Source organism: Phacochoerus africanus, chromosome 15, assembly GCF_016906955.1.
Source record: "Phacochoerus africanus isolate WHEZ1 chromosome 15, ROS_Pafr_v1, whole genome shotgun sequence".
Taxonomy (NCBI): Eukaryota; Metazoa; Chordata; class Mammalia; order Artiodactyla; family Suidae; genus Phacochoerus; species Phacochoerus africanus.
The window spans coordinates 32,305,894-32,332,250 of NC_062558.1; the positions used below are offsets into that span (position 1 = coordinate 32,305,894).

The following is a 26,357-nucleotide window of genomic DNA, read 5'->3' on the forward strand; positions in this document are numbered from 1 at the left end:
CACTGGGCTAGGTGCTTTGCTTGCACTATCTCATTTAATCCTTGCAACAGCCCTTATGAGGTAGGTGATATGATCTTTCTGTTTCACACATGAGGAAACTGAGGTCCAGAGAAGTAAACCCCAACATCATGGGAGCTGGGATACTATATGAGCATTGCATTGCATTCAGCTGCTAGTAATAGGAACCCAAAATAACAGTGGCCTAAATAAGACAGAAGTTTATTTACTTAATAAACATAAATAAATAAACATAAATCTGGAGATAAGCATGTCAGGGCTGGTCCTGATAGCATCAGTTTCCCAGGCTCCTCCATTCTGTTTTTCCATCTTTAGTGTGCGGTTTACATTTCCCAAGGATGCCTCATGGTTGTATTATAGCTGCCAGTGTCCAGCCATCACATATACATTCCAAGAGGGAAGAAGTAGGTGAGGAAAAAAAGAAGGCTTGCTAACTAAGTTAGCCAGCTTAAAATTTCTTTCCCTTAAGTCTCAGCCAATGACTTCTATATTTACATATCACTTGCCATCCCTATTGCAAAGGAGGATTGGAAATAACTTTTAGCTGGCATATTGCCACCTCAAATATAGTCAGCGTTTTGTGATTAAGGTATAAGGGGAAAATGGATAGTAAATGTCTGACAAAGATATGAACCAGAGAGTGTGATGCAAAGGCCTGCTCTAATCCAAAAATTGTGGCCCAGAGACTGCACTCCTGAGACATTTCTGTGGCTTATTTCTATTCTGGCGGTGGGCAGGGATGGTGGTGCCATTCTCTGGTAGGCCACTGGGGGCAGCAAAGCACATGCTGCCCATTGAGTCTCTCCGTTACAGCAACCTCTCCCAGGACCCTGGTATGGGGAATGTAGACTTGTAGGTAGGGCTCAAGTCCAAGGAGACCCTCCTCAAGTTGGACACATGCTTGGGGTCCCATGTTGTTGGCTCTGGGCCATCTAGTGTCCAAATGCTTCCGTGGGGTTGGGACTAGTGCTGCTCTGCATCTCAGTGTTTTGAAGGCCTAAAGCTGGGATACAGCTTGGGGAGGCTGACCAGGTAACTCCCAGCATCTCCCCCACCTCTGCCTGAAGTCCTCCAGCAGTTCTTTGTTCCTTTGGCCTTAGGATGACTCCTCTTTGCCAATGCAAATACTCTAAGAAAGAGAATTTGTCTTAATAGCAGTGGGCTCATTAGAGCCCACTTTTTCTTACCCTCTGCTAAAGTCATTTTCATCTCCTTTATTCTTGGAAACTTTCTGCTCATCTTCCATTTCATCATCCCCTCTGGGAGAAGTGGTGGGAACAGTCCTTTAAAGGTGGGGGGGGGACTACTTTATAGAGAAGTTAAGCAACCAGGCCGTGGGAACAAATGCTTGGGTCTGGCTCTCAGAAGAGTTCCTTCCTAGCTGTATGACTTTGAGAAAGTGACTTAATCTCTCTCAGCCTTGGTTTTCTCACCTGTAAAATGAGGATGATAATTATACTCACTTTGTAGAGCTGTGAAAGTTGAACAAAATCATACATGTACGTGGTTGGCACACTGCCGGGCAGAGCTATAAACATAGCTGTCATTTTTGCTGCTGTTTAACATGTAAGTCAGTAAAACCTCAAATCACTCTTGTTACTAAATAATTGCACCAGTCAAGACTTGAGCCCAAGGTCAGGTACTTAGACTACTCAATCAGGAGCATTAAACACTGGTTCACTTTTCTTCTCTGATCTCAATATTCCTCATCTGAAAACGGGAGCAGTTGTGATGTAAGTTAAGATGATGTGTGTAAAGTGCCTGGACTCTTTTACGTGCTGGACATGTGTTACCATGATCACATCAGGCTTTAAAATTTGTTTTAATCATGTGATCTTTCATTTACTTTTTAATTTTATTGAAGTGTTGATTTACAATGTATTGATTTCTGTTGTACAGCAAAGTGATTCAGTTACACACACACATATATATTCTTTTTCATATTCTTTTCTATTATGGGTTTTTTTTCATGCAGTGTTAAAGGTTAAATGATATTTAACTGATTTTTAAGTTTTTTTGTTTTAGCCAAAACCATGGCATGCAGAAGTTCCCAGGTCAGGGATGGAACCTGAGCCACAGCAGAGACAACAGTGAATCCTTCAACACTAGGCCACCAGGGAGCTCCTTCCATTATGGTTTATTACAAGATATAAAATAAAGTTCCCTGTTATACAGTAGGACCTTGTGTATAATCTTATGGCCTCACCTATAGCATATGGAGGTTCCCAGGCTAGGGGTCGAATCAGAGCTGCAACTGCCAGCCTACACCACAGCCACAGCAATTCCAGATCTGAGCCACATCTGCAACCTATGCCAAAGCTTGCAGCAACACTGCAAGATCCTGAACCCACTGAGTGAGGCCAGGGATTGAACTTACATCTTCTTGGGAACCATATCGAGGTCTTAACCCACAGATCCACAACAGGAACTCCTATAGTCGTGTGATTTTTTTTTTTTTTCCTTTTCTTTTATGGCCACACCTGTGGCAAATGGAAGTTCCTGGGCCAGGAATGGAATCTGAGCCATGGCTGCAGCAATGCTCGATCCTTTAACCTACTGCTCCGAGCCAGGGATTGAACCCATGCCTCCTCAGCAACCCAAGCAGCTGCAGTCGGATTCTTAACCCACTGTGCCAAGGCAGGAACTCTAATCATGTGATCTTTTAATGCACCTTTAGAATGAGAATGTAGTTCTTCATATGAGGAAATACAGCCCTGGGAACTGAATATTCCAGTGGCTGGGATAGAAGAAACTGCCTGGTGTGGTGCTTGAGGGACAGTTCAAATGGATGTATTCCTTAGAGCCTCAGTTTCCTCACCTGGAAAATGGGGATGTGTACAGAGCCCTTGGGGATCCTTACTTGGGATACAGCATACAGAGCCCCTGGGAATGGGGCTGGTCCTTCCAGGGCCCAGGTCACCTTTGCAAGCAGAGAACTCAGAGGGAGAGGCAAGAAGCATTGACCCTAGGCCAGCGATTCTTAGCCTGGGCTGCAAGTCAGAGCCACCTCGGAGGCTTTATGATCCCCGATCCCCAGGCTGCACCCCAGACAAAGATGTCAGCCTCTGAGGCTGGGGTCTGGGCAGCAAAATGGTTTCATGTTCCCAGGTGATATCAATATGGAGACATAATTGTGATCCAATGGACTACAGAGGTTCTCACGCTCATCATGCATCAGGATCACTTGGAGGTTCATTAAACACAGGTTGCTGGGTGCAACCCCAGAGCCTCTGACTTAATTGCTCTGTATTGGAGCCCAGGAATTTGCATTTTGAACATGTTCCCCGGTGAAGCTGATGCTGCTGATCCTGGAACCCCACTTTGGGAACCAGCAGGCTCTAGTAATATGATTTAAACCAAGTGGTGAAATTGGTTTGTTGGATTGCAACCACCATTTAAAAATAATGACAGAGTTCCTTTGTGGTGCAAGGAGTTAAGCATCCAATGTTGTCACTGCAGCGGGTTAGATCCCTGACCCCAGAACTTCCACATGCCATGGGTATGGCCAAAAAAAGACAATAGACTAGAATAGTAGAAAATATTAACACACAAAATAAGAATATTGATTTGTGAAACTTGAATTTCATGTGATTAGATACATACATATAAATACATACATGTCCATGTGTGTATGTACAATGTAAAATATATATCTTCCTATGTCTGCAATGTGAAATATATATCTTCTTATGGGCCACAATTAAAAAAAAAAGATGAATCACCAGCTTTAAAAAATACTCTCGGGAGTTCCCATCATGGCTCAGTGGTTAACAAACCCGACTAGGATCCATGAGGACATGGGTTCAATCCTTGGCCTTGCTCAGCGGGTAAAGAATCCAGCCTTGCCGTGAGCTGTGGTGTAGCTCGAAGACACAGCTCGTTGCTGTGGCTGCGGCGTAGGGTGGCAGCTGTAGCTCTGATTCAACCCCTGGCCCGGGAACTTCCATATGCGACCACGCCCACAACTTCCATATGTGGGCGTGGTCCTAAAAAGACAAAAGACAAAAAATAAATAAATAAAATTAAAAAAAATACTCCTGAGTTCCCAGGTTAAAGGATCAGGTGTTTGATTCCCCCAACTGTGGGAAGGTTGCAACTGTGGCTCAGATCTGATCCCTGCCATGCGGCTCCATATGCCATGGGGTGGCCAAAAAAGAAAAAAGAAAAGAAAAAAAAAAAGCTGTAATCCAGGACACATGTAGACAAACCTACATATGTGTAAGTGAAACCAAACTGACATTGAACAATACCTACCCTCACTACCTGTAATGCATACAAGTATTTTCTCTTCCCTTTTTTTCTGTTCTCTTTTATTTCTTTTTTTTTTTAAATGTGGATCGAGGCCCAGTAAATTGACCTTGCACCCCCTCTGAGGTTTGCAAACCTGTGTTTTGGAGACCTAGGCTCTGGTTGGTCCCAAACCCTCATCCCCAACGGAAATCCTCATGGGCAGGCCAAGTCCAGGGTGGTGGCCTGGCTGACCTGAATGGGAATGGGGGTCTTCCACCAGGAGAAACTAAAGAAGACCACGGAGGAGGCAGATATGTACGAGAACAATCACAGGGAGATCAGCAAGACCTTGGAGTATCTCAAGAATGCTGTGGAGAACCTGTTTAAGAAGATACATTGTGATGCCACCAAGATCCTGGTGCAGTTAGGGGAGACAGGGAAGGTCACAGATACCAACCTCCCGCAGTACTTTGGTGAGTCCAGCTGGGCCCCGCTAGACTCTTAGCAACCATTTCCAGAGCATTCTATGACCAGGCGGGAGGACTTGTTCTTTTGGAGATAGTAAGCCTGGCAGTGAAGTATGTGGACACAAAAGCTACCCTGCTTGGGTTCAAATCTTGGTTCGACTCGTATTAGCTGTGTGACTTTGGGCAAATTTCTGAACCTCTCTGTGCTTCTGTTTTTGTTTTTTTTTTTTAATCTAAAAAATGTTGGGAGAATTGGAGTTCCCGTCATGGCTCAGGGGTTAATGAATCTGACTAGGAACCATGAGGTTGTGGGTTCGGTCCCTGACCTTGCTCAGTGGGTTAACGATCCGGTGTTGCCGTGAGCTGTGGTGTAGGTTGCAGACGCGGCTCGGATCCCGCGTTGCTGTGGCTCTGGCGTAGGCCAACCCCTAGCCTGGGAACCTCCATATGCCGCGGGAGCAGCCCAAGAAATAGCAACAACAACAAAAAGACAAAAGACAAAAAAAAAAAAAAGTTAGGAGAATTAAATAAATGAGTAGCTATTAGAAAAAGACCTACATGTAGAAAGAACAACATGGTCATCTCAATAGAGGCAGAAGGAAGTATTTGATAAAATTTGGCATCCATTCATGAGAAAAACTCTCAAGAAACTGAAAGGAAACTTTCTTACCTGATAAAGGGCATCTATGAAAACACTTGCAGCTAAGCTTCCTGCCCACCCCACCCCCTTCCTGGCTGCACCTGCAACATATGGAAGTTCCCAGGCTAGGGGTCGAATCATGCTATGGCCATGGCAACACCGGATCTGATCAGCATCTGTGACCTACGCCACAGTTTATAGCAACGCTGGATCCTTAACACACTCAGCCAGACCGGGGATCGAATCCGCTTCTTCACAGAGACAACATTGGGTCCTTAACTTGCTAAGCCACAGTGAGAACTCCCTGAATGTTTTTCTTCTAAGATTAGGAACAAGGCAAGGCTGTCTGCTCTCACAGCTTCCATTCAGTATTGCGTTGGTGGTCCTAGGTAACACAATACTGCGCTAAAATAAAATGAAAGGCATATAGATTGGAAAGGAAGAAATAAAGTGCTCAGAGCAGTGCCTGGCATGTAGCAAATGCCTATTAACTATACCACACATTTCTAGGCATAGGCCTGGAGCCCAGGACAGAGAGGGAGGATTCTCCTACAGAGAGCATCACAGTTTAGAATGAATGGCTTCCCCTGCTCTTAGAGCAAAATCTGAGGTTCTTAATACAGTCCATGGTTTGGGAGGTTCCCAATCACCTCCCTCCCGCCAGTTTCAGGGATTCACTAGGAGGGCTTTTGGATTCAGCATATAGTCATATTCATGGCTGTGATTTATTACACCCAAAGGATACAAAGTGAAACCAGCAAAGGAAAAAGGGGTAAGGGATGAAGTCTGGAGAAGACCATGAGCAAACTTCCAAGGGTCCTTTTCCTGTGGCTGGGGGTGGGGGTGTGTCATTCAGGATGTGCCTAGTGCCCCCAGCCATGAGTTGTGACAGCACATGTGAAACGTCAGCTGGGGAAGCTCATGAGATGCTCATTGCTCAGGGTTGGACAGGGGGCTGATTATACCTGCACCTCCAGCCTGGCATGTACCCAAATTCCAGACTCCTTGGGAAGGAAAACGGATATTTAACATAAACCACATTTTTGATGCACATGGTTTAGGCATGATGAGCCAGTCTGAACTGTTAATGGTGGTGGGAACCTTCCTGAAATCCAAGATCCCTGATGCTATCCAAGGGCCAGTCTGGCAGGCAGCCCTTGCAAAGGAGAGCAGTCAGGCTTTGCTGTGTTAACTCTTTCCCACAGCCTATCAGGTTCTCCAGAGCCTGGCCCCTACTTACATGTTGCTTTTTTTAAAAAATTTTTTTTTAATTTTAGGGCTGCATCTGCAGCATATGGAACTTCCCCAGCTGGGGTGGAATCAGACCTACAACTGCTGGCCTCTGCCACAGCCACAGCTGGATCCAAGACACATCTGCAACCTACACAGCAGCCTGTGTTAACCCACTGAATGAGGCCAGGGATTGAACCCACATCCTCATGGAAACCATGTTGGGTCCTTAACCCACTGAGCCACAATTCGAACTCCCCTACTTACATTTCTCCTCCTCCCTTGTCCCACTTTTCCTCTTTGCTCATCATCTCTAGCCACCCTGTTCTCCTCTCTATACTCCCAAACTCCTCCCCTCAATTAGTCCCACCTCAGGGCCTTTGCACAGGCTCTTCCTGAGATACTCATCCCATGCCCAGTTTCTCCTCATTCTCAGCTCGCTCTTTATTATTTATTTATTTATTTATTTATTTATTTATTTATTTTTGCCTTTTCTGGAGCCACATCTGTGGCATATGGAGGTTCTCAGGCTAGGTGTCTAATCGGAGCTGTAGCCACAAGCCTACACCACAGCCACAGCAATGCGGGATCCGAGCCACGTCTGTGACCTACACCACAGCTCACGGCAATGCCGGATCCTCAACCCACTGAGCAAGGTCAGGGATCAAACCCGCAAACTCATGGTTCCTAGTCGGATTCGTTAACCACTGAGCCATGACAGGAACTTCCTCAGCTCTCTGTTTAAATGTCCTCTCTCCAGCAAGACCTCCCTCTGCTGCCCCATTTGAAGCTGGTCCTCACCCTTCCCCGTGATTATTCGCTCTCATGGCAGTCCTATTATTTAATAATCACCCAGTTTTTCTCTATTTACAAGTAGTTCCCATTATCTGAACTTCTGAGCTTCTTGAGATTCAATGGCAAGTTTTAGATGCAAATCTTTTTAGTCTCTGATTTTCAGAGAGAATAGCAGCAATATGGGAGTATGAAATTTTTTCCAAAAAACTATCCAAATCCAGTAGTTACTGAAATAGCATCTGGATAGTAAGGGGTATGTGTATTTATTTCCTGAACTTGCCTTTCTCTCCATCCCCCCACTCCCACCCCATTCACAGTGAAGCTTATGAGCTACATCAGGGCAGGGACTGCATCTTTGCTATTGTTTGTCATTTTGTTTTTCCTCTGTGCATCTGTAGCATCTTGCACCATGCCTGGCATCCAATAGTCATTTGTGGAATGAATGAATGATTCTGGTGGCTGCATGGGTCTATGAAACACAGTGGGAAGGACAGCTCCCTCAAACTCAGAAAGGGCCCTAAGGGAAAAATCAGTAATTTAAGGTCGAGTTTAGGGTTCCCATTGGGGCTCTGTGGGTTAGGAACCCAACATAGTACCAGTGAGGATGTGGGTTTGATTCCTGGCCTTGCTCAGTGGGTTAAGGATCTGGCATTGCCGTGAGCTGAGGGATAGGCTGGGAGCTGTAGCTCTGATTCGTCCCCTAGCCCGGGAACTTCCATATGTCACTGCTGCAGTCCTAAAAAGAAAAAAGGAAAAAAAAAAATGGAGCTTGCCCAGAGCTCCCATTTTTTAGTGTAATTCAGAATTCCTCAATCTTTTATTTTCCCTTAAGGAGCCTTTTTAGACATTCTTTTCCTAAATCCCCCTCCTCTGTTGATACGCCATATAACCGTTCAGTTCCTGTATGTATGTCTGCTTTGTACATTAAAGAATCAGACTGTGGAGTTCCCGTCGTGGCACAGTGGTTAACGAATCCGACTAGGGACCATGAAGTTGCGGGTTTTAGTGGGTTAAAGATCTGGCGTTGCCGTGAGCTGTGGTGTAGGTTGCAGACGCGGCTCGGATCCCACGTTGCTGTGGCTCTGGCCTGGGAATTCCAGGTGCCGCGAGAGTGGCCCAATAAAATGGCAAAAAAGACAAAAAAAAAAAAAGAATCAGATTGTTTTTGCTTCTCGGGAACCAAATTGTGCCCTCTAGGGGTGATACGGCCTGTTAGAAGTGCGTGGAGTAACCCAAGTGAAAACGCTGATCCTTGTAGGATCTCAGGACGGCTCCGCTTCCTGTTGCTTCCCTTCCTCTCCAGCAGGGAGCGCCACCTCTGGATTCCCCGGGACCCAGGTTTCCTGGCAGCCATCTTGGTTCTGCTTGTTTTTTCCCAGCCATCATTGAAAAAAAGACCAACGACCTGCTGCTGTTAGAATCCTACAAGCGGATCATGGATATGGAAGTGGCAGAGGCGGAGGTCCCGCCACCCTTCATCAACCCCTTCTGGGGCGGCTCTGCCCTCCTCAAGCCTGCAGAACTCGTCAAGGTCACGCCCCCAGTGCTCGGGGCTGAACCCCTTAGCGACAAGCTGGACGAAGGTGAGTTCTCATTCTTTGAGGATTTGCGCGTGTTGCTAGGAATCCTGTGCTGGAGAGGGGTTGCAGGTTTGAGCCCTGGTTTCTCCCTCTCTCTGAGCCTGGTAGGCCCATCAGTTCCGTTGCGTACCATCGTGGCTGGGGCCACTTGACATGGGTCGCTTAGGGATGCTTATCCCTACCGAACAGTGACCCAGCCTGAAGTATAGTTATCTGGAGATATTAAAAAAGTCACAGCTAGGGAGTTCCTGTCTTGGCGCAGCAGAAACGAATCCGACTAGGAACCATGAGGTTGCGGGTTCGATCCCTGGCCTCGCTCAGTGGGTTAAGGATCCAGTGTTGCCACAAGCTGTGGTGTAGGTCACAGACACGGCTCGAATCTGGTGTAGCTGTAGCTGTGGTGTAGGCCGTCGGCTACAGCTCCGATTAGACCCCTAGCCTGGGACCCTCCATATGCCGCTGGTGCGGCCCTAAAAAGACCAAAAAAAAAAAAAAAAATCACAACTGCTTTGTGACCATTTCATGAACCTTAAAGCGTCCACATTTTGCACATTGGCAAGTTATGGGCACACAAGTTTCCCTGATCCCATCCCCTATCGTCACCCGCTGTCCTTGAGTCTCACTCCACCCAGCCCCCTCCACGTCCCCCAGCCCCATGGTTGAAGCAGCTGAGACTTGGTTCACGGCAGAGCTTAACAGGCACGGCCCCATGGATCTCACTTTTGAAGGCAGAAGCTTGTGATACTCACCCCTCGTGGGGTGGGATCAGCTCTTCTCTCTGAAGGTGGGGATAAAATTGGCCCCACCTGGTTTTTGGCGGGTAGTTTGGCAGCTGGTTACAGGAAGCCTGAGAAATGGATGTGTTACTGAGCCAGGGTGTCTCTTTGCGATGCGCAACAAGCCAAAGAGCGTCGCGGTGGTTTGCGGCTGAGAAGGGCAATTTGCAAGGCAGCCAAGCAAGGAGAACAAATCTCTCAAACCCACCGCCCGGAAAGCAAGGGGCTCGCGTATTTATGGGATAAAGAATAAAGCAGGGTGGTCTGAGGCATGCAGAGGGTGGGGAAAGGGGATTGGAAAGTAATGGAATGGTCCTCTGCACAGGTGCAGCTAAGCTCTAGTCCAGAGGTCAGGGAGGGAGGCTGCCATGTGCCCAGTTGAAGAGTGGGTGGTTGCATCAGGGTTAACCAGCTCAGCTGGAACTAGGCACAGACAACACCAAGTTCTTGGAAAAAACTCAGGTGAACATCTTTTTAGGCTATGTGTTGCTTGGATGACAAGCAAGTCTTTTGTAGCAGTAATTTAAACAGGATGAGTGAAGGCAGGTTACAGGTGAAATGGGTTTGACTAATGGTCCTCCACTGTTTTCAAGGAGCACTTTGTGCCTGTAATCTCACTTGGAGGAATTAGTCCTTCAAAGGAAAACTTATTCACGAGTCGAAGATGGAAGTAGGAAGGTGGTTGAGCTGGAAATGACTGAAATGTTCACCCCTTTTGGTTAGAGATTGGTTAAATAAGTTATAGTTTACCCATGCATGTTATGGAATACTATACAGCCACTGAAAAGAAGGCAATGGGCCAACATGAACTAATATATATATATATATATACGGCATTTAGCAGCCAGGAATACTGCTAAAAATCCTGCAGTAAATAGGACAGCCCTTCACAACCCTGATATATGATAGAGAAAAGGAAGGAGGAGGATGAAGAAGAGGAGGAAGGGAAGGAAGATGGTGTCTTGATTATATATAGGAAAACAAAGGATATATAGGCTGAGCTGCAGTGGTTATTTCTGGGTACTGGTTTGTAGAGAACTTTGCATTTCTAAGTGATAGAATTCTGTATTGCTTAGAGTTTTCATTTATAACAGCCTTGTATGACTTTAGTAATCAGAGGAAAAAAATGTTTTTTTGGAGTTTCCTGGTGGCACAGCGAGTTAAGGATCTGGTGTCACTGCTGTGGCTCGGGTCGCTTCTATGGTTCAGGTTCAATCTCTGGCCCAGGAACTTCTTCATGCTATAGGTGTGGCCAAAAAAAAAAGTGAATTTTTAAAAGCTACTTCACTTCTCTGAGCAGGATTTCAAGTGTGCAGGTGTGCCAGGGACAGAGGGGGGGCACTGCCAACATTTGTGTATGCACAGGTGCACACATGTCTCCTGTTGGATTTATTCAAGGCAACCGAAACTTAGCAGGAATGAAAGCTGGACCTTGTGTCAGCCACCTTAGCATAGCTTTTCTCAGCCCTTTGAGCTCCTAAAGAGGAGGGAGGCAGGGCACAGCTATTGGTAACGCTGTCCTTATGAGGTCAGGAATCTACAGATGATGTCTTTACTTCTGTTCAAGTGGATGTTGATAAACATTGGGTTCTCTTAGCCCACTAGCCCCTGTGGCTTGTATATGTGAATTAGAATAGGCACCTCCTCTGGGAAGATTAATTAGGAAAAGGGGCCCCTGCTGGGTAGACATGGCTTGGCAGTCAAGTGGGAGTGTGGCTTTCAGCCTTGTTTCTACCAGGTGTCTTTGTGCAGTCTACATCCTGAACAACTGCACATGGTGGCCCTGTCTCTTGATATTAAACCAAACTCACCTTCACATCTTCATGTGGGAAAAAAAAAAGCAGTTATTGTCTGAGCATCCCTGAGCAGCACACCTCTGCTTGTCCCCCCCACCAACTTTGAGAATGTTCACACTCCAGCCCCCAGCACTGTGGAGGAGACACCCAGCCAGGCCTGGACATCCTTGAACGGGGCGGAGAGGCACTGTCTGTGGGAAGGAAGCCCACCCCTGCTGTGCTGGGTTTGATTTCCAAACTCCTCATGTGAGTCCTGTCTTTGGCACAGTGGACCAGCCCCTGGACCACAGCAGCCTTCGGCAGCTGGTGCTCAGCCATTACACGGCGAGAGAGTATCGAAATAGGGATTTACAACTGGACGGCACATCTGAAAAGGGGGAAGATCTGAGGTCCAAGAAGAAGTTAATGGTTTGAGGGAGATGTGGCCACGTTTGTACCATAACCGGAGAAAGTAAATGCTTTTTTCCATAACCCCAGTGCCTCGTCATGCTCATTTCTAAGAGACTGGGGTGCTGGAGGGGGCACGGGGCAGAGGGGCAGGAGGGACAAGTCCCAAAGTCAGTGCAGGGGGCAGGAATGGTGTGAGGTCACCATGGCTCCCGTGGGAGTCTCAATATTGATCTTCATGCCCTAGAACCACGTGGGGTACAGCAGATGCTCACAGGTGGGAATGGGGAGCCCCGGAGGCCCTGTGTCTATATTCGCGTGTGTGTTTCATGGATGAATGTGTCACTGTAGAGCTGTGTCCAGGGTGTCTTGCCCTGAAACACAAACTCCGCCTGAGTGCCCTGGGCCAGGGCCTATCCCAGCCTGGTTGTGTCTCTGTGGGAGCCCCAGGTCACAGGTTCTGGATGTGGGGGACGTGGCTCATTGCAGGTTGAGGATCATAGCGGGTCATTTGGGTGGGGGGGCTCAGATTGCTGTTGGCGTTGAAAGGGGCCCGATTTCCCAGCAGCCCAGGATGATGTCATTGGTTGCACTGATGGAGTCGATTCCATGCTCTTGCGGAGGTTCTATTGTTATTCTTGAGCCTTGAAGACTTGCTTCAGTTCTGGCTCCTCCAGCTTCCTGGACCCCCTCATTCCCTCTTGGGTGACCCCAGCTGCCACTCCCACTGCCAGGTTCAGCTCTTTGTTTCCATCGCATCAGTCGCTTTAGCTGTGTCCTGGGTTCTTGGGATTCTCTTGAAATCTTAGAGCCTGATGTCCATTCCGCTTTCTCCCTAAAAGGCATCTGGATTTTCCTTTGGGAAATGGCCCCTTCCACCCTCAGACCACGTGGTTTGGGAGGAGCGGATTTCAACCCCAGTATGAGGGTTAATCACATGACCAAGTCTGCCAGTCAGAGCACTGCATCTTTTTCAGGGTTGGTTCAAGTATCTCACAGGCCCTGTTCTGGGATTTGTGTGGAGCTGGGAGAGAGGGGTGCCCTCTTTCCACTAGGATTGCCAAGAACTACCAGTAAACCATTCTGCCACCACTCATAGTAGGGCAACATGAAAGAAAGGAGAGCAGTAGAGAGGCCTTCTCAGGTTCCGATGATACTGTTCGAGCTCCTAAATACAGCTATTCCTGAAGCCCTTGGATTTCTCAGTTGTGTGAACCTGTTGGTCTCCTAAGTTGGGATTCTTACAGCCAAAGTAGACCTCAGTGTTTCAGTAATGACTTTGGTCCCTCAAAATTAAGCATCAACTCACACCGAGGTCTCATTCCTAGACCCCAGGCAGGGTCAGAAATCAGTATCTATGTGTGTCTCTGTCCCTCCCCCAGTTGGCCAGGAGAGAAATACAGACAACTTCTGTTTGATCTAAAAATAGAAATTAACCTCTTACAATTAATGGATGTGATCTTTTGGCTAAATGAGCCATATTCTTGTCAGGCATGTGAGGTCTCATCTTATCATGGAGTCTCTCTAATTATGGCTATGGGAGAAACTACCCAGTGGCATCCGAAAGGGATGGATGTCATGGAAGCTAGGCTCTACCAATGCTTGAACTCTGTTGGAAGAAAGGGCTGTGGTCTTCTAGTTAATTTTCTTTATTTCTTTTTATGGCTGCATCTCCAGCATATGGAAGTTCCTGGGCCAGGGGTTGAATCGGAGCTGCAGCTGCCAGGTTACACCACAGCTGCAGCAATGCTGGATCCAAGCCACACCTGCAACTTACACTGCAGCTGTGGCAATGCTAGATCCTTAACCCACTGAGTGAGGCCAGGGATTTAACCTGCATCCTCATAGAGACAGTGTTGGGTTCTTAACCTGCTGAGTCACAACGGAACTCCTGTGGTCCTCTAGTTAGCATTCTAGTAAAATGTGGCCCTTGCTGAAAAAAAGTAGTCCTGAGGGGCTGTGAAAGTCTTGTTCTAAATAGTCACTAAGACTCAATAATAATGACAGCAGGGCCATCACTAGCTGATACACTGCCTTCATGGAAAGTAGCAAAGGGTCTTCCTTGGGCTCTTCTGTGAGAGAAACACCATAAACAAATACTTGACCTCCTGTTTATTTGAACATGGTCGTTGGACAGACTTGCATCTGCAGGCCATGTAGCCATGTGGTATCTACAAGGTACCCAGGCTGCAAAGAAGATGAAGGTTGATAAATGAGGCAGCCACATGGCTAACAGGCCAGGGGCAGGGATGGTGGTGCTGCTGAGCAAAGTGAGAGGAGGGCAGGGACACCCCTACCCACTCACCCAAAGGCAAGCCCCTCCCTTAGTCCTTCTCTTCTCCGTGGGTGATGATGTGGACCAGGTTCTTATAGTCCAAGTTGCCGGTCACGTCGGGGGGGAAGGCAGCGAACATCTGGTCAATCTGCAACGAACCAGAAAGACGTGTGAGGACAAGGAGAGGGGCAGCGGGGAGGAGGGCTGTGCAGGGCTGCCGGAGTGGAGAGGCAGCTGGGGGCCTGGAGGATGTGGAGCATGATGGGCATCCCCTTCTGCTTTCTGGCCCTTCCTCACTCTTCCACAGGTGCCAATCCCAAGGGCTGTCCTGCAGGGATGTTCTTGGGAACCCAGCTGGTGATGGAGAAAGCAGGGATCGCATTCATGTGCAAAGGGGTGGACAGGTGATATAGGGGATCAAGTTGGGCCTGCTGGGGACTGTGGCTAAATGGAGACACAGTCCATCTACAGAGGTGGCAACTGCTCATTTGGCCAGCCAAATGGAAATGAGAAATCTAAATTGTTTTAAAACATGTAATTTTCACATTTAAAAAGTATTGGCTAGTTATTTTTTAAGTCTTGGGGGGTTAATAATAGTGAACGTGATATTCCCCTTATCATGTGTCAGATTTTATATATGTGAACTCATTTAATATTCACAGTGTACTATGAGGTTGATTCTATTACTGTCCCCACTTTACAGAGGAGGGAATTGAGGCACAGTGAGGTTAAGAAGTTTGTCCAAAGTCCAAAGCTGGTGGGAGTTGAAAGGCAAGCTCTTTAAACTCCTTGAGTTTTGAAGGGGGGTGAAATCTACATAAAATTTTTAGTAAGATGTATAACTTGGATGGAATCAGGCCTGAGAAGCTATCAGGGCTATTTTAAATAGACTCGTTAAGGGTCATTAATAATGTTGACAAGACAGTTGCTTGTTCAGACAGGCCCTTCGGTGAAATAGCAAAAGTGCCCCTTCATCTAAGGTGTGTTACTGCCACCTGCCAAAACAAGTCGTATAGTTGGATTTTTAAAAATTATAACAAGACAGTTTACTGCCATCTGCTGGAAAACCATTGCAACAAGTGAGTGCTCTATGGTATATATTATTAACAGCATCGAGGAGGATTGTGCAGTACACAACCTGTGCAGCAGTATGTGGTGACCCCACATGTCACCCTTACTCCATCAGGAAATTGATGCTCTAACCAGTCTCCATGTGTTATGAAGAAGGCAGCACTTGGAGTCAGACAGACCTAGGTTTGAATCCGGGCCCCACATTTCCCATTAGTGTCCTTTTATGTAAGTGACTTTATTTCCCTGGGCCTCAGTTTCCCCATCTATAAAATGACCATAATACTACTCTCTACTTCACAGGGTGATTGGGAGAATGAAATGAGTAACCAGTAAACAAGAATAGATTCTCTCTCAGTGTGGGGTCAGGGTGTATCTACATAGGAGAGAGGGAGCCCCTGGAAGGGTGAGGGCAGAAGCTGGGGTACAGAGAGTGTCCGAAGGGCCCTGTTACCTCCTCCTTGGAAAACCTCTCCGCCTGCGTGGTCAGCATCTCCTTTACACTGCAGAGAGAGAAAAGCAGGTATTGCCACTGGGTGTGTGGAGGAGGGTTGGGGGAGAAGCAAGGAACTCCCACCTCCTCCCCCACAGATCCTACTCACTAATCAGCCCTGAGCACCCCTTTGCCTTCAGGGTCAAACACTTTGAACGCGTTAAGGATGGTCTCCTCAGGGTCTGCCCCTGAAACAGAAAATGGGGTTGAAATGTGCCGTGGTGGGTAGCTGGAAACCTCTGGGAAGGAAGAAAGACTCTGCCTCCTTCTGAGCACTGAGCCTTGGTGTTTGAAAAAGTGGGCTGAGAATCCAGTTATTTCTGAGCATACCCCAGGTCAGGCATGGATCTAGACTTGGAAAGACTGGGATTCGAATCCTAACTCCAGCATTTGTTCGCTGTGTGGCTGAGGCAGGTGACTTTCCACCTCTGAGCCTCAGTTCCTCATCTGTAGACTGGGATAAGAATAGAGCCTGCCTCCTAGATGCTGTTAAAAAAGGTAATGCATATAAAGTGCTTAGCTTGAGGTCTGGATCAGCATATGCCTTGGAGCACTGTTAACTGCCATTTTTATTCTTTTTTCTCCTCAATGTTACTCTGGCTTTATCTGCCAACCCCTGTATGTTCCCTTGTACTTGAATTCATGGCCAAAGATGAAGACACATAAAGACAGAGATGCACATATGTACATGTGAACTTACCCTTAAGTTTCTCCCCAAACATCGTTAGGAACACAGTAAAATTAATTGGACCTGGAGCTTCCTTGAGCATTTCATCAATTTCCTCATTTTTCACGTTCACACGCCCTAGGGCAGGAAACACACACTCAGCAATTCTGAGCTGAGATAGAAACAGCTGTCAGGACCCTGGCATTTGCCCTTGTAATTCCACTTCAAGGAATCTTGTCTAGGAATAATCAAGAGATGGAGTGGATTGGGCGAAAGATTCACATGAGAAGATGTTCTCAAAAGTGTTATTTATAATAGCCAGACAACTGGAAACAACCCAAAGAGGGTTTAGTTATTTTTAAAACAGTGCCTTCTTAGAACCTGGAACATTTTATTCAGATATTTTAATATTTTACTCAAATGGGAAGTGCCCATATTATAAACTAGCCCTGCTCACTTGGAGGTGGGAGAGACAGATCAAAATTTCAAATTATACCTGCTCTAACCCACACAGTCTTGGAGAGTCTGATATGCCTGCTCTAGCCACTGCCACCAGGCCATATAGTACCTTTGTGGAAACTAGAAAAAGCCACCCCTTCTTAAGAGAATTTCTGGGTGTTTTGTTTGTTTTTGTCTTCTTAGGGCCGTACCCAAGGCATATGGAGGTTCCCAGGTTAGGGGTCGAATCAGAGCTACAGCTGCCAGCCTACACCACAGCCACAGCAACACCAGATCCGAGCCGCCTCTGGGAACTACAGCACAGCTCAATGGCAATGCTGGATCCTTAACCCACTGAGTGATCCTTAATGCAGGGATCGAACCCACATCCTCATGGATGCTAGTCTGAGAATTTATGTTTTAATGTAAAAATCTACAGTGGCTACAGGTATGAATGGTACTTGCTATAAGCGCACACTACACAACCTGCACAGTTGCTGTTCATGGCCCTGAGTTTTGGGGGTCGGGGTGGAGGAGGATTAGTGGTGGCAGGTTGGACACTTATATTTTGAAGCAGGTCCATGTACTTCTGCTCACCATACTGAGATGTTAAATTTCAAAAGCTGAATCCAAAATAGAATGACTCCAGTTATTCAACATGTGCATGCATGTGCGTGCCCATGCACACACAATATGCTTAGGAAAAAACCTGGAGGCTGAGATGTTAACAGTGGAATGTGGTCTAATGGTCATTGTTGTTTCCTCCTTTATACTTTTATGAATTTTCCAAGTTTTGTGTTATGAACTGCCATTGCATTCCAAAGCCACACCAAAAATTATTTTACAAGAAAAAGAAAAGGTATGCAAAGATACTCAAAGACTAAATACTTCTTTCTTATTCTCTAAAATTTGTCAAGACCAGTCGTGGCTGAGCTGTTTCTTTGGAAAATGACAAGCTCTGGACCTTTTTGATGATCCTACCTCCCAGCCCACAGGAGCATGGGATACGGAGACCCTCCTGCAGGCGTGGAGGGGGTGACTTACCAAGAGCAGCAAAGGTGTCCCTCAGATCATTCTTGTCTATGAAGCCATCCCTGTTCTGGTCCATGATGGTGAAGGCCTGTGAAGGGGGTTGGTGGTTGGCTAGTCAGCCCAGGAGAAATTGGGGGAAGGTGTGCCAAAGGGCTTGGGGAAGTGGGATCCTGGGTTTTTCAAGGAGCATCAAAGGACACTAGATCAAGAATCAAAGATTTGAAACAGGCTGGCAGTTCCTCAAAATGTTAGGCCCGGAGTTATCATAGGATACAGCAATTCCACTGCTCAGCATACACCCAAGAGATATGAGAATGTACATCCTTATAAACACCTGTGCACGAGTGTTCACAGCAGCACTATTCACAACAGCCCCAAACTGGAAGCCACCCACAAACCTATCAACCGAGGAATGGATGGACAAAATGTGGTCTATCCATGCAATGGAATATTCAGCAATAAAAAGAAGCAATTTCTGGAGTTTCCTGGTGGCTCAGTGGATTAAGGATCTGGTGCTGTCACTGCTGTGGCACAGGTATGATCCCTGAGCCAGGAACTTCTGCATGCTGCAGGTGGGGCCAAAAAAAAATTAAAAAAAAAAAAGAAATTATGACATATGCCACAACATGGGCAAACCTGGAAACAGGATGCATAGTGAAAGATGAAAGAAGCCATACGCAAAAGGCCACATACTGTATGGTTCCATTTCTGTGTAATGTCCAGAATAGGCAAATCCACAGAGACCGAAATAGATCAGTGGTTGACAGGGGCTGGGAAGGGGGAAATGGGAAGTGACTGCTAATGGGTATGAGGTTTCTTTTGGGGGCGATGAAAGGGTTCTAAAATTAGATGGTGGTGATGGTTGCAAAATTCTGTGGCTATATTAAACAACCACTGAATTGTACACTTAGTTTAAAAAGGTGAGTACCTGGTATGTGAATTATATATATATAAAGCTGTTATTGAAAAAAAGACAAGTTAAAACTGGAGTCTCATTTGCCCCTTAGCTCCCAAGCCCACGTTATCTGTAAACTTTCCCAACTGGCTCCGGGTGGGTGGGGGGTGAGGCTCCAAGAACTTTGTAAATGCCCAGGTATTTTGCAAATGACGTGTCTTGTCTGAGTTTTTGAATTCTTTTTGCAGCTGGTTTCTGAAAGTATGTGCACCCCCAGCGGCTGATTTCATTCCAAAGGTTGGGACAGCAAGGGAGAAGGGAGGGCGTAGTCTTCTCCCCAGAAGGGGACTATTTCAAGTTTAGATATGACATTTCATCCCAGGAATTCCTCTTTCCCTGGCAGCCTATGGGACGTGGTGTTCTGTGATCTGAATGAGACAATAGGGACAAGTCTGCCTGGCCTGTTGGAAGCCCCCGATGGTTTCCCCTTTGATGTAAAACCCAGTGGCCCCTTCAAGCAGAGCTTCAGCCTAGTGTCCTCTAAAGGGCCCAGTGAGAGCCTTGATGACTCAGAGCGAGCTGTCAGGTCTGCTGGAAAATTAACACACAGTATATCTTTCTGAGCCTGCAGGCAGTGGCTTAATTTTGCCTAATTGGTCCTTAGGTTTGCTTACTTAGGCACACCCCTATACACTGTGATAGGGTTGCAGACCTGGATAGCATTCAGCAATTGAGGACTGCAAAACCGAAAATTTAAGATACTCTCAGACATCTCTTAGATTGGCAAAAATAATATTGTAGACATTAATACGCAGTGTTGGTGGGAGACATAGGGAGAACGGCACTTTCTCCTCTCTGACTGATGGGTGTCAAATGAGCTCAGCATTTCTGGAGGGCAATTTGAACCAGTGGTACTTGGTTTTGGTTTCTTTTTTAAGAAGTTCTTTTGCTCCAGCTATTCTGCTTTTAGGAATTTACCCCAAGGAGATAACCAGAGGAACAAGCAAAAATATTGTTTACACTGGTAAAACATACTAAAGGTAACATCCAGCCGTGGGAAGGAGTTTCAATAAATGATGGAAAATATTGGTTGCTGAATTGCTCAAAGCAGAATAGCAGGTACCAATTAGTGTGCACAGAAGGTGGTTGCTTTGTTTGACAAAAATGTACATATATAACAAAAATGACTGGAATGGTGTATACCAGAACGGTAACTGAGTCTCTCGGGGTCATAGACTTGTAGGTCAGGTCATTTTTTGTGCATTTCTGAAATTCTTTCCTGTATCTTCAATAAGACACATGCTTTACTTTGATGATCAACAAAAGTTAATTTACACACGTTCAGACTTTGTATTTTTGGGGGAGGTTAAAGACAACCTGAGAGATCTTTGCAGGGAATATGGAAAAAGGGAAAGGCTCTTTCTAGCGCGCAGAAATCTCCATCCCAGCAGCACCCACCTCCTTAAATTCCTGGATCTGGGTCTGTTCAAACATGGAGAACACGTTGGAATTGGCTCCATCTGCTCTCTTCTTGGCTTTCTTAGGTGACTAGGGGGTAGAAAAGCATCGATTAAAAAAAAAAAATCAGAGTCTGGTAATTAGAAAACTAGGTCAGGTTCCATCTCTGGGTGAGCCTCAGCTGCTCATCTGTGAAATGGGGGTCTGGTGCCCACATTCATCTCAAAATGGTGATGCTGGAAATAGAAAAGGACATCGACTAAGGTTTTGCAAAAACATCCCGGTTCTGGTGGATCATAAAAGACTGCGGCTCTTGCAGCAGCTCCTTTGCAAACTAGGGGAGGTGGAGGTGTGTTTCTGGGAATGGAGGCTGTGCTTTCGGATCAGCCCCAGCAGGACCCAGCTGTTCATGTTCTGACACATTTCACAAAAAGTTCAGTAACGCACAGAAGGAAAATTGATTGGAGAGTGGAGAGAAAGTCAGGCTCACTAAACCATGAGGAATGCGAGATGAAATGACACTTTTTCAGGGTGTTAAAACCCAACTGCTCTGTCCGCCTCAATTTTCCCTTGATCCAAATGGCAGCAAAATTTCCTCTGTAAATGTTCTGCCCTTGCACCATGCAAAGAGAGCAGAGCGAGTTAACATTTCCCCACCCACTTCTGACTTTAGTCACAGCAAACGCTTGAACACTGCATATGTTATTGCATTTAGTCCTCATAACTGCTCTGTCAAGTAGATGCTATTATTACCATCGCCATTTTACAGGGGAGGCAGCTGAGGCTCAGAGAGGTTGGGTCCTTTACCCAAGGTTACACAGTGACAGGCAGAACTGAAGTTGAACTTGGGCAGACAGACTCCAGTCTGTGCCCCTAGCCATGATCCTCCACTGACCCCAATGTGGGGGCTTCCTGCTTCAGGAGGGGGACACCCAACCCAACGACACAGGACGAAAGGTTTTACATGTGCAAGTTCAAAAGGTGAAAACAAAAAGATTCTTTTCCCCAGCTGCCTGAACAAGAGAAAAGAATTACAATTTGATCCTTAAAAGCGTTCAATCCCATTTTGCAAGCCCTGGGAGTTATTGATTCCTCGAGAGGTCAGTAGACAAGCCATAAAAAAGCCAACTCTCTTATTTTGTTTTTGCGAGTCCCCAGGAGCTGCTGTTATTTGTGGCTTATGGGGGCATTGATTGGGGTTCCTCTGTGTGCACACAGCGAGCAGTGCTTTTTCCACCCGGGTCTGGGGCCCCAGAAAGCCGCCTTCCTCCCCCGCCCCTTTGGTCTTCAGCTTGTGGGTGGTGCCCCGTCTTTACCACCCAGCATCACTGGCTTCCAGGAGCCCTGGCTACTCACCATGGTGGAAAGGACACAGCGCTACTCCCCGAGAAGAATCCCACAGGCAGCCTGGCTCTCCTCAGCCCAGGAACAATAAATACTCCCCCCCAAGTTTAAAAATAAACCCATGACCACTTTTGGCAGTAGTAGGTGAGGCAGACACCACCTAGGGCCCCCCCACCCCATGCCGTTCTTCTGAAGTAAGGGCAGCTCACTCGCCACCGGGTGACACGTGAGACCCAGAAAGGCATTCAAGGTTAAAGAGCCAGGCGGCTGGTTCATGGGGAGAGATGCTGCAGGCTTTCCGCGGTGCTGGGGCGGTCAGCACTTGTGCTTGTCAATTTGGAGAAAGAAAATGGCGAGAAGAGGAGACTGTTAGGCTCCTCTAACGTCTTCAGGCACAGGTCCCACCTCGGGGCCTTTGCACCTGCAGTTTCCTCTCTCAGATGCCTGCGAGGTCCCCTCTCTCACCTCCTTCAGCTCTTGGCTCAAATGTCACCTTCTCAGTGAGACCTCCCCACCACCCTATTTAAAATAGCCACTCAGCCCTGCCCTGAAGAGCCCTTTCTCTGCTTTTTCTTTCCTTTTTTTTTTTTTGCTTTTTATGGCTGTGCCTGCAGCAAGTGGAAGTTCCCAGGCTAGGGGTGGAATCAGAGCTGCAGCCGCTGGCCTCTGCAACGGCCACAGCAATGCCAGATCCCATCAACATCTATGACCCATGCTGCAGCTTGCAGCAACGCTGGATCCTTAACCCACTGAGTGAGGCCAGGGATCTAGCCCACATCCTCATGGATACTAGTCAGGTTCTTAACCCACTGAGCCACAGTGGGAACTCCTGTCTGCTTTTTCTTCCCATCATTTCCCACTTCCTAGCACACTGTGCAATTCACTTCTGTTCAGTGTCAGTGGACAGTGAGCTCAGGAGGGTCCATCCTCTTTATTCTCCTCACCACTCTCTCCTGGATTCCTAGCTCATGACTGGCCCACAGCAGCTGTTCAATGAATATTTGTTAATTGAAGAAATAAAGACTCTCACTTACCAAGCGCCCGCCACGTGCCAGGCACTGTGTACATGTCTCATGGTCATGTTGAAATTTCTAACCCCGCTGTGTGGTAGAGACCACCTTATCTCCGCTGTCCTCATTTCACAGATGAGGAGACTGAGGCTAAAGGCTAAGTGAGCTGCCAGGGATCAGGCAGTGATGAGGCTGGAAGTGGATCTGGAGTCTGTTTGCTTCCAGAGTCCAGGCTCTTAAAGGGCCTTGGAAAGGCATCTTCTCTCTCAGAATGGTTTTCCTCTGCTGCCCTCCCAGGCAGCCTGGGGATCCAGGGAGTGAGAAGTCAGAGCTTGGCATCAGATCGTGGCCTTGTTTGGTGGCTATGGGTGACAGGATCCAGAGTTCTTGTCTCTAAGAAGCAGAGCATTTTTCCCCCAGCTGTCCCGGTGGTGTGGCCACAGGGCCGATGGCTGAGCCAGCATTTGCCCCTTTGTGGAGCTCCACTGGGTGCCAGGCTCGGGGCTAGTGTGGGGTAACAAACTCCTTGCACTCGTGACAAGGGGTAGATGGAAAAAAATAAACAAATGCACAACCCAGATAATTGAAGGTAGTAACAGATATTACAGAGGAATGAAATGGGTGTGGGGGTGCCAGGCAGAAGCTGCCCCCCCCACCCCCAGGCTGGGGTGGGACCCTCTCTGAGCAGAGAGGTGCCCCTGCCCTCAGGGACAAGGAGAGCCTCAGAGGAGGATCAACTAGGAATCTTTGAGGAGCCGAGGGACCATGAGACTGGAGCTGAGTGAAGGGGCTGAGGGCTTACAGAGAGGCAGGCGTAAGGTGAGGCCAGCAAAGGGGGTAGATCACGTGATGTGGCCCTGGGATTTCATTCCAGAAGCAAGGAGCTGCCCCACTTCCCTCACTGGCTGCCAGCACCAGGGACATTCTGATTTGGAAGCGGGGCCAGCAAGCACCACCCCGGAATGAGATCCTATCAACCAAATCAATCCACAAATCTGTACTCAGTTGCTCTGCTGTGCTGAAACCTTCATGAATGTTGCTGGAGAAATTGGAAGCTCTTTGGCTCCCAGGAATGAACGAAGTAGTTAATAAGCAAGTAACAGACTTTGCTTTCCTTGCCAAGGGCCTGAGTGGGGATTGTTAGAAGATTTTCATTCGACCTTAGATGGTTTGAGGCAATGAAGTGGAGTGATTTAAGCCCTCAGGCTGGGAAGTCAGACAAAATTGCATTTGAAGTGGGCTCTATGTGACGTTGGGCAGTGACTTCACCTCTCTGAGCACATAAAGTAGGAATGATAAGACCTTCCTTGGGGTTCTCTTGTGGCACAGCCGGTTGAAGATCCAGTGTTGTACACTGCAGCGGCTTGAGTACTGCTGTGGTGTGTGTTCGATCCCTGGCCTGGGAGCTTCCATATACCACGGGCGCTGCCAAAAAAAAAAAAAAAAATCTTCCTTAATGAGATTTTCCAGAGGGTGAGTGGTGATCAAGCCCAACCAGGTCCTGAGTAAACAGCAGCCATCACTCACTTCCTTTCTCACTTGAAAAAAAACTTCAGTTTTGGGGGTATAAACCCAAGAATCATTTATTGCTGTGACCAAAAAAAAAGGTGTGGGGTTTTTCCTCTCTCCAGTCACATATGGGTTAGAATTATCCAGGAGGCTCTTCTAAAAATGTCTTTATTTATTTGTTTATTTTTTTGCTTTTTAGGGCCACACCTGCAGCATATGGAGGTTTCCAGGCTAGGGTCTAATAGGAGCTATGGCTGCCAGCCTTGCCACAGTGACAGCCACAACCATGCCAGATCCAAGCCTTGTCTGCGACCTACACCACAACTCACGGCAACGCCAGATCTGTAACCCACTGAGCAAGGCCAGGGATAGAACCTGCAACCTCGTGTTTCCTAGTCAGATTCATTTTCACTGTGCCACAATGGGAACTCCTAACAGGATCTTTAATACTATGCATTGTCCTGCATGTGCACAGACACAGCTACACACCCACTTGAGTGGGCACATGCACCCCTCCCCATGTGCACACACACATGCCCACACAAGTGCACAAAAACACACCTGTGAACTTGTGCACATACACAAAGGCACATAATACACACACACTCGTGCACATTCATATACACACTCATATGCACACAGATCAAAAAGAGTTTTTCTGTCCAAGGTTTTCTGAGAACAAATATTTCCCCAGCTAATAGGCACACCATGGATTTTCGTTAAAACACTTGTGCGAGCAGTCAGAGCTATAAATAGCCAAGCAAAAAGATTGTTGCAGCCATCAAGGGTGTGCAGAATGCGTGGTGGGGGTAGGAAGTCCCTGGTTTGGGGTTGGCTCAGGCCCTCCAGGGACAGGTGGTGCCCCTAAGGACATACATACAACCCCCCCCTCTGTGAACAGGTCTTATTCCCTTGGGCCTTTAGGAGGAGGTGCTGGGGAAAGAGTTCTGGCTCTAAAGCTGGAGGAGTGGTCTCAGTTTCCTCATCTGGACAATGGAGACTGTTAAGAGTACACAGATCCTCATAAGCTTGTCTGGAGGATGAAGAGAGATTATGTGTATCAGAGGAATTAGGGGAACATGGTGCTCTGAGTAGGACCTGGAGCTGCCTGGCTGCCAGAACCTGGGCCCACAGGCTGGGTTAGACCTTGCTAACTGGAGACCCAGACACCCCTCTCTTGCCAGTGAGTTGGGTCACCACTGGGGAGTCCCCCAGAGCCCTGGGACAAGGCCCTGGGACTGGCAGTCTGGGAAGTCTTGGGCTTTGGGTCTATGTAGACGGTCAGAGGTACGAACCAGCATCAACCTCATGAGTGCGTGGGGAGGGAGCTTTGTGGATGGGCTGAGGCCTCTCCATCCTCGAGGCTGGCGTGGCTAAGGCATCTTGCCTGTAAATGCAGTCCCACGAGCCTGAGGTCTTCCTCCTCCTGGTGGGATTCCCATAGGTAAGAAGTATCTGACAACCAGCCCTAAGTTCCAGCGAGCCAAAGAGAAAAGTAACTGCCCACTTAGGGTTCTCAGAAGCCAGAGAACATTGGGCTGAACCATCAGAAAACAAATCTAGGGTATTAGTTTCTTATTGCAGCTATAAAAATAGTACCATAAATTTGGTGGCTTAAAACAGCACCAAACAGTGTATTAATCTCACAGTCCTGGAAGTTCGAAATCAAAAACACAGGGCTCATTCCTTCTGGAGGGTCTAGGGGAAAACTCATTCCTTGCCCTTTCCAGCTTCTAGCGCCTGCCCCCACTCCTTGGCTTGTGGCCACATTGCTCCAGTCTCTGACTTCAGTCTTTCTGATCCTCTTGCCTCCTTTCCATCTTCTGAGGACCCCTGTGATTCCATTGACCCACTGGGATAATCCAGGATAATCTCCCCACATTTTTTTTTTGGTCTTTTCTTTTTTTTTTTAGGGCCGCACCCAAGGCATATGGAGGTTCTCAGGCTAGGGGTTGAATCGGAGCTGGAGCTGCAGCTGCTGGCCTACAGCCACAGCAACTCGGGATCCAAGCCATGTCTGGGACCTATACCACAACTCATGACAGTGTCGGATCCTTAAGCCACTGAGCGCGGCCAGGGATTGAACCTGTGTCCTCATGGATACTACTAAGATTTGTTTCCACTGAGCCACGATAGGAACTCCCACCTTCAGATTCTTAATTGCATCTGCAAAATCCCCTTTGCCATATAAGGTAGCATATTCACAGGTTCTGAGGATTAGGCTGTGGACCTTCTTTGGGAAGATTTTA

The 26,357-nt window shown here is 47.3% G+C and overlaps 2 protein-coding genes across 4 annotated transcripts in view; one reads left to right on the forward strand and one right to left on the reverse strand.

Moving 5' to 3' along the window:
* Positions 1–12,133, forward strand: part of CCDC63 (coiled-coil domain containing 63) — a 49,397-nt gene extending 37,264 nt beyond the window's left edge. For 2 of the 3 annotated variants that reach the window (XM_047761514.1, XM_047761515.1), the window contains 2 exons: positions 4,529–4,721; positions 8,760–9,217. In XM_047761514.1, the coding sequence (XP_047617470.1) occupies positions 4,529–4,721; positions 8,760–9,112 (546 nt within the window). In that variant the 3' untranslated portion in view covers positions 9,113–9,217. Of the gene's footprint in view, positions 1–4,528; positions 4,722–8,759; positions 9,218–11,800 lie in introns of those variants that run through there. The other variant, XM_047761516.1, reaches the window with a different exon arrangement.
* A 1,883-nt stretch (positions 12,134–14,016) lies between these two features.
* MYL2 (myosin light chain 2) lies at positions 14,017–21,684 on the reverse strand. Its single transcript, XM_047761517.1, has 8 exons — positions 21,602–21,684; positions 20,246–20,335; positions 17,905–17,980; positions 16,456–16,560; positions 15,865–15,943; positions 15,717–15,765; positions 14,225–14,342; positions 14,017–14,106 (listed from the first exon to the last, which is right to left on the reverse strand). The coding sequence occupies exons 1-7, from the start codon at positions 21,602–21,604 to the stop codon at positions 14,244–14,246; spliced, it is 501 nt and encodes a 166-aa protein (XP_047617473.1). The 5' UTR covers positions 21,605–21,684; the 3' UTR covers positions 14,017–14,106; positions 14,225–14,243.
* Positions 21,685–26,357: the final 4,673 nt, after the last annotated feature.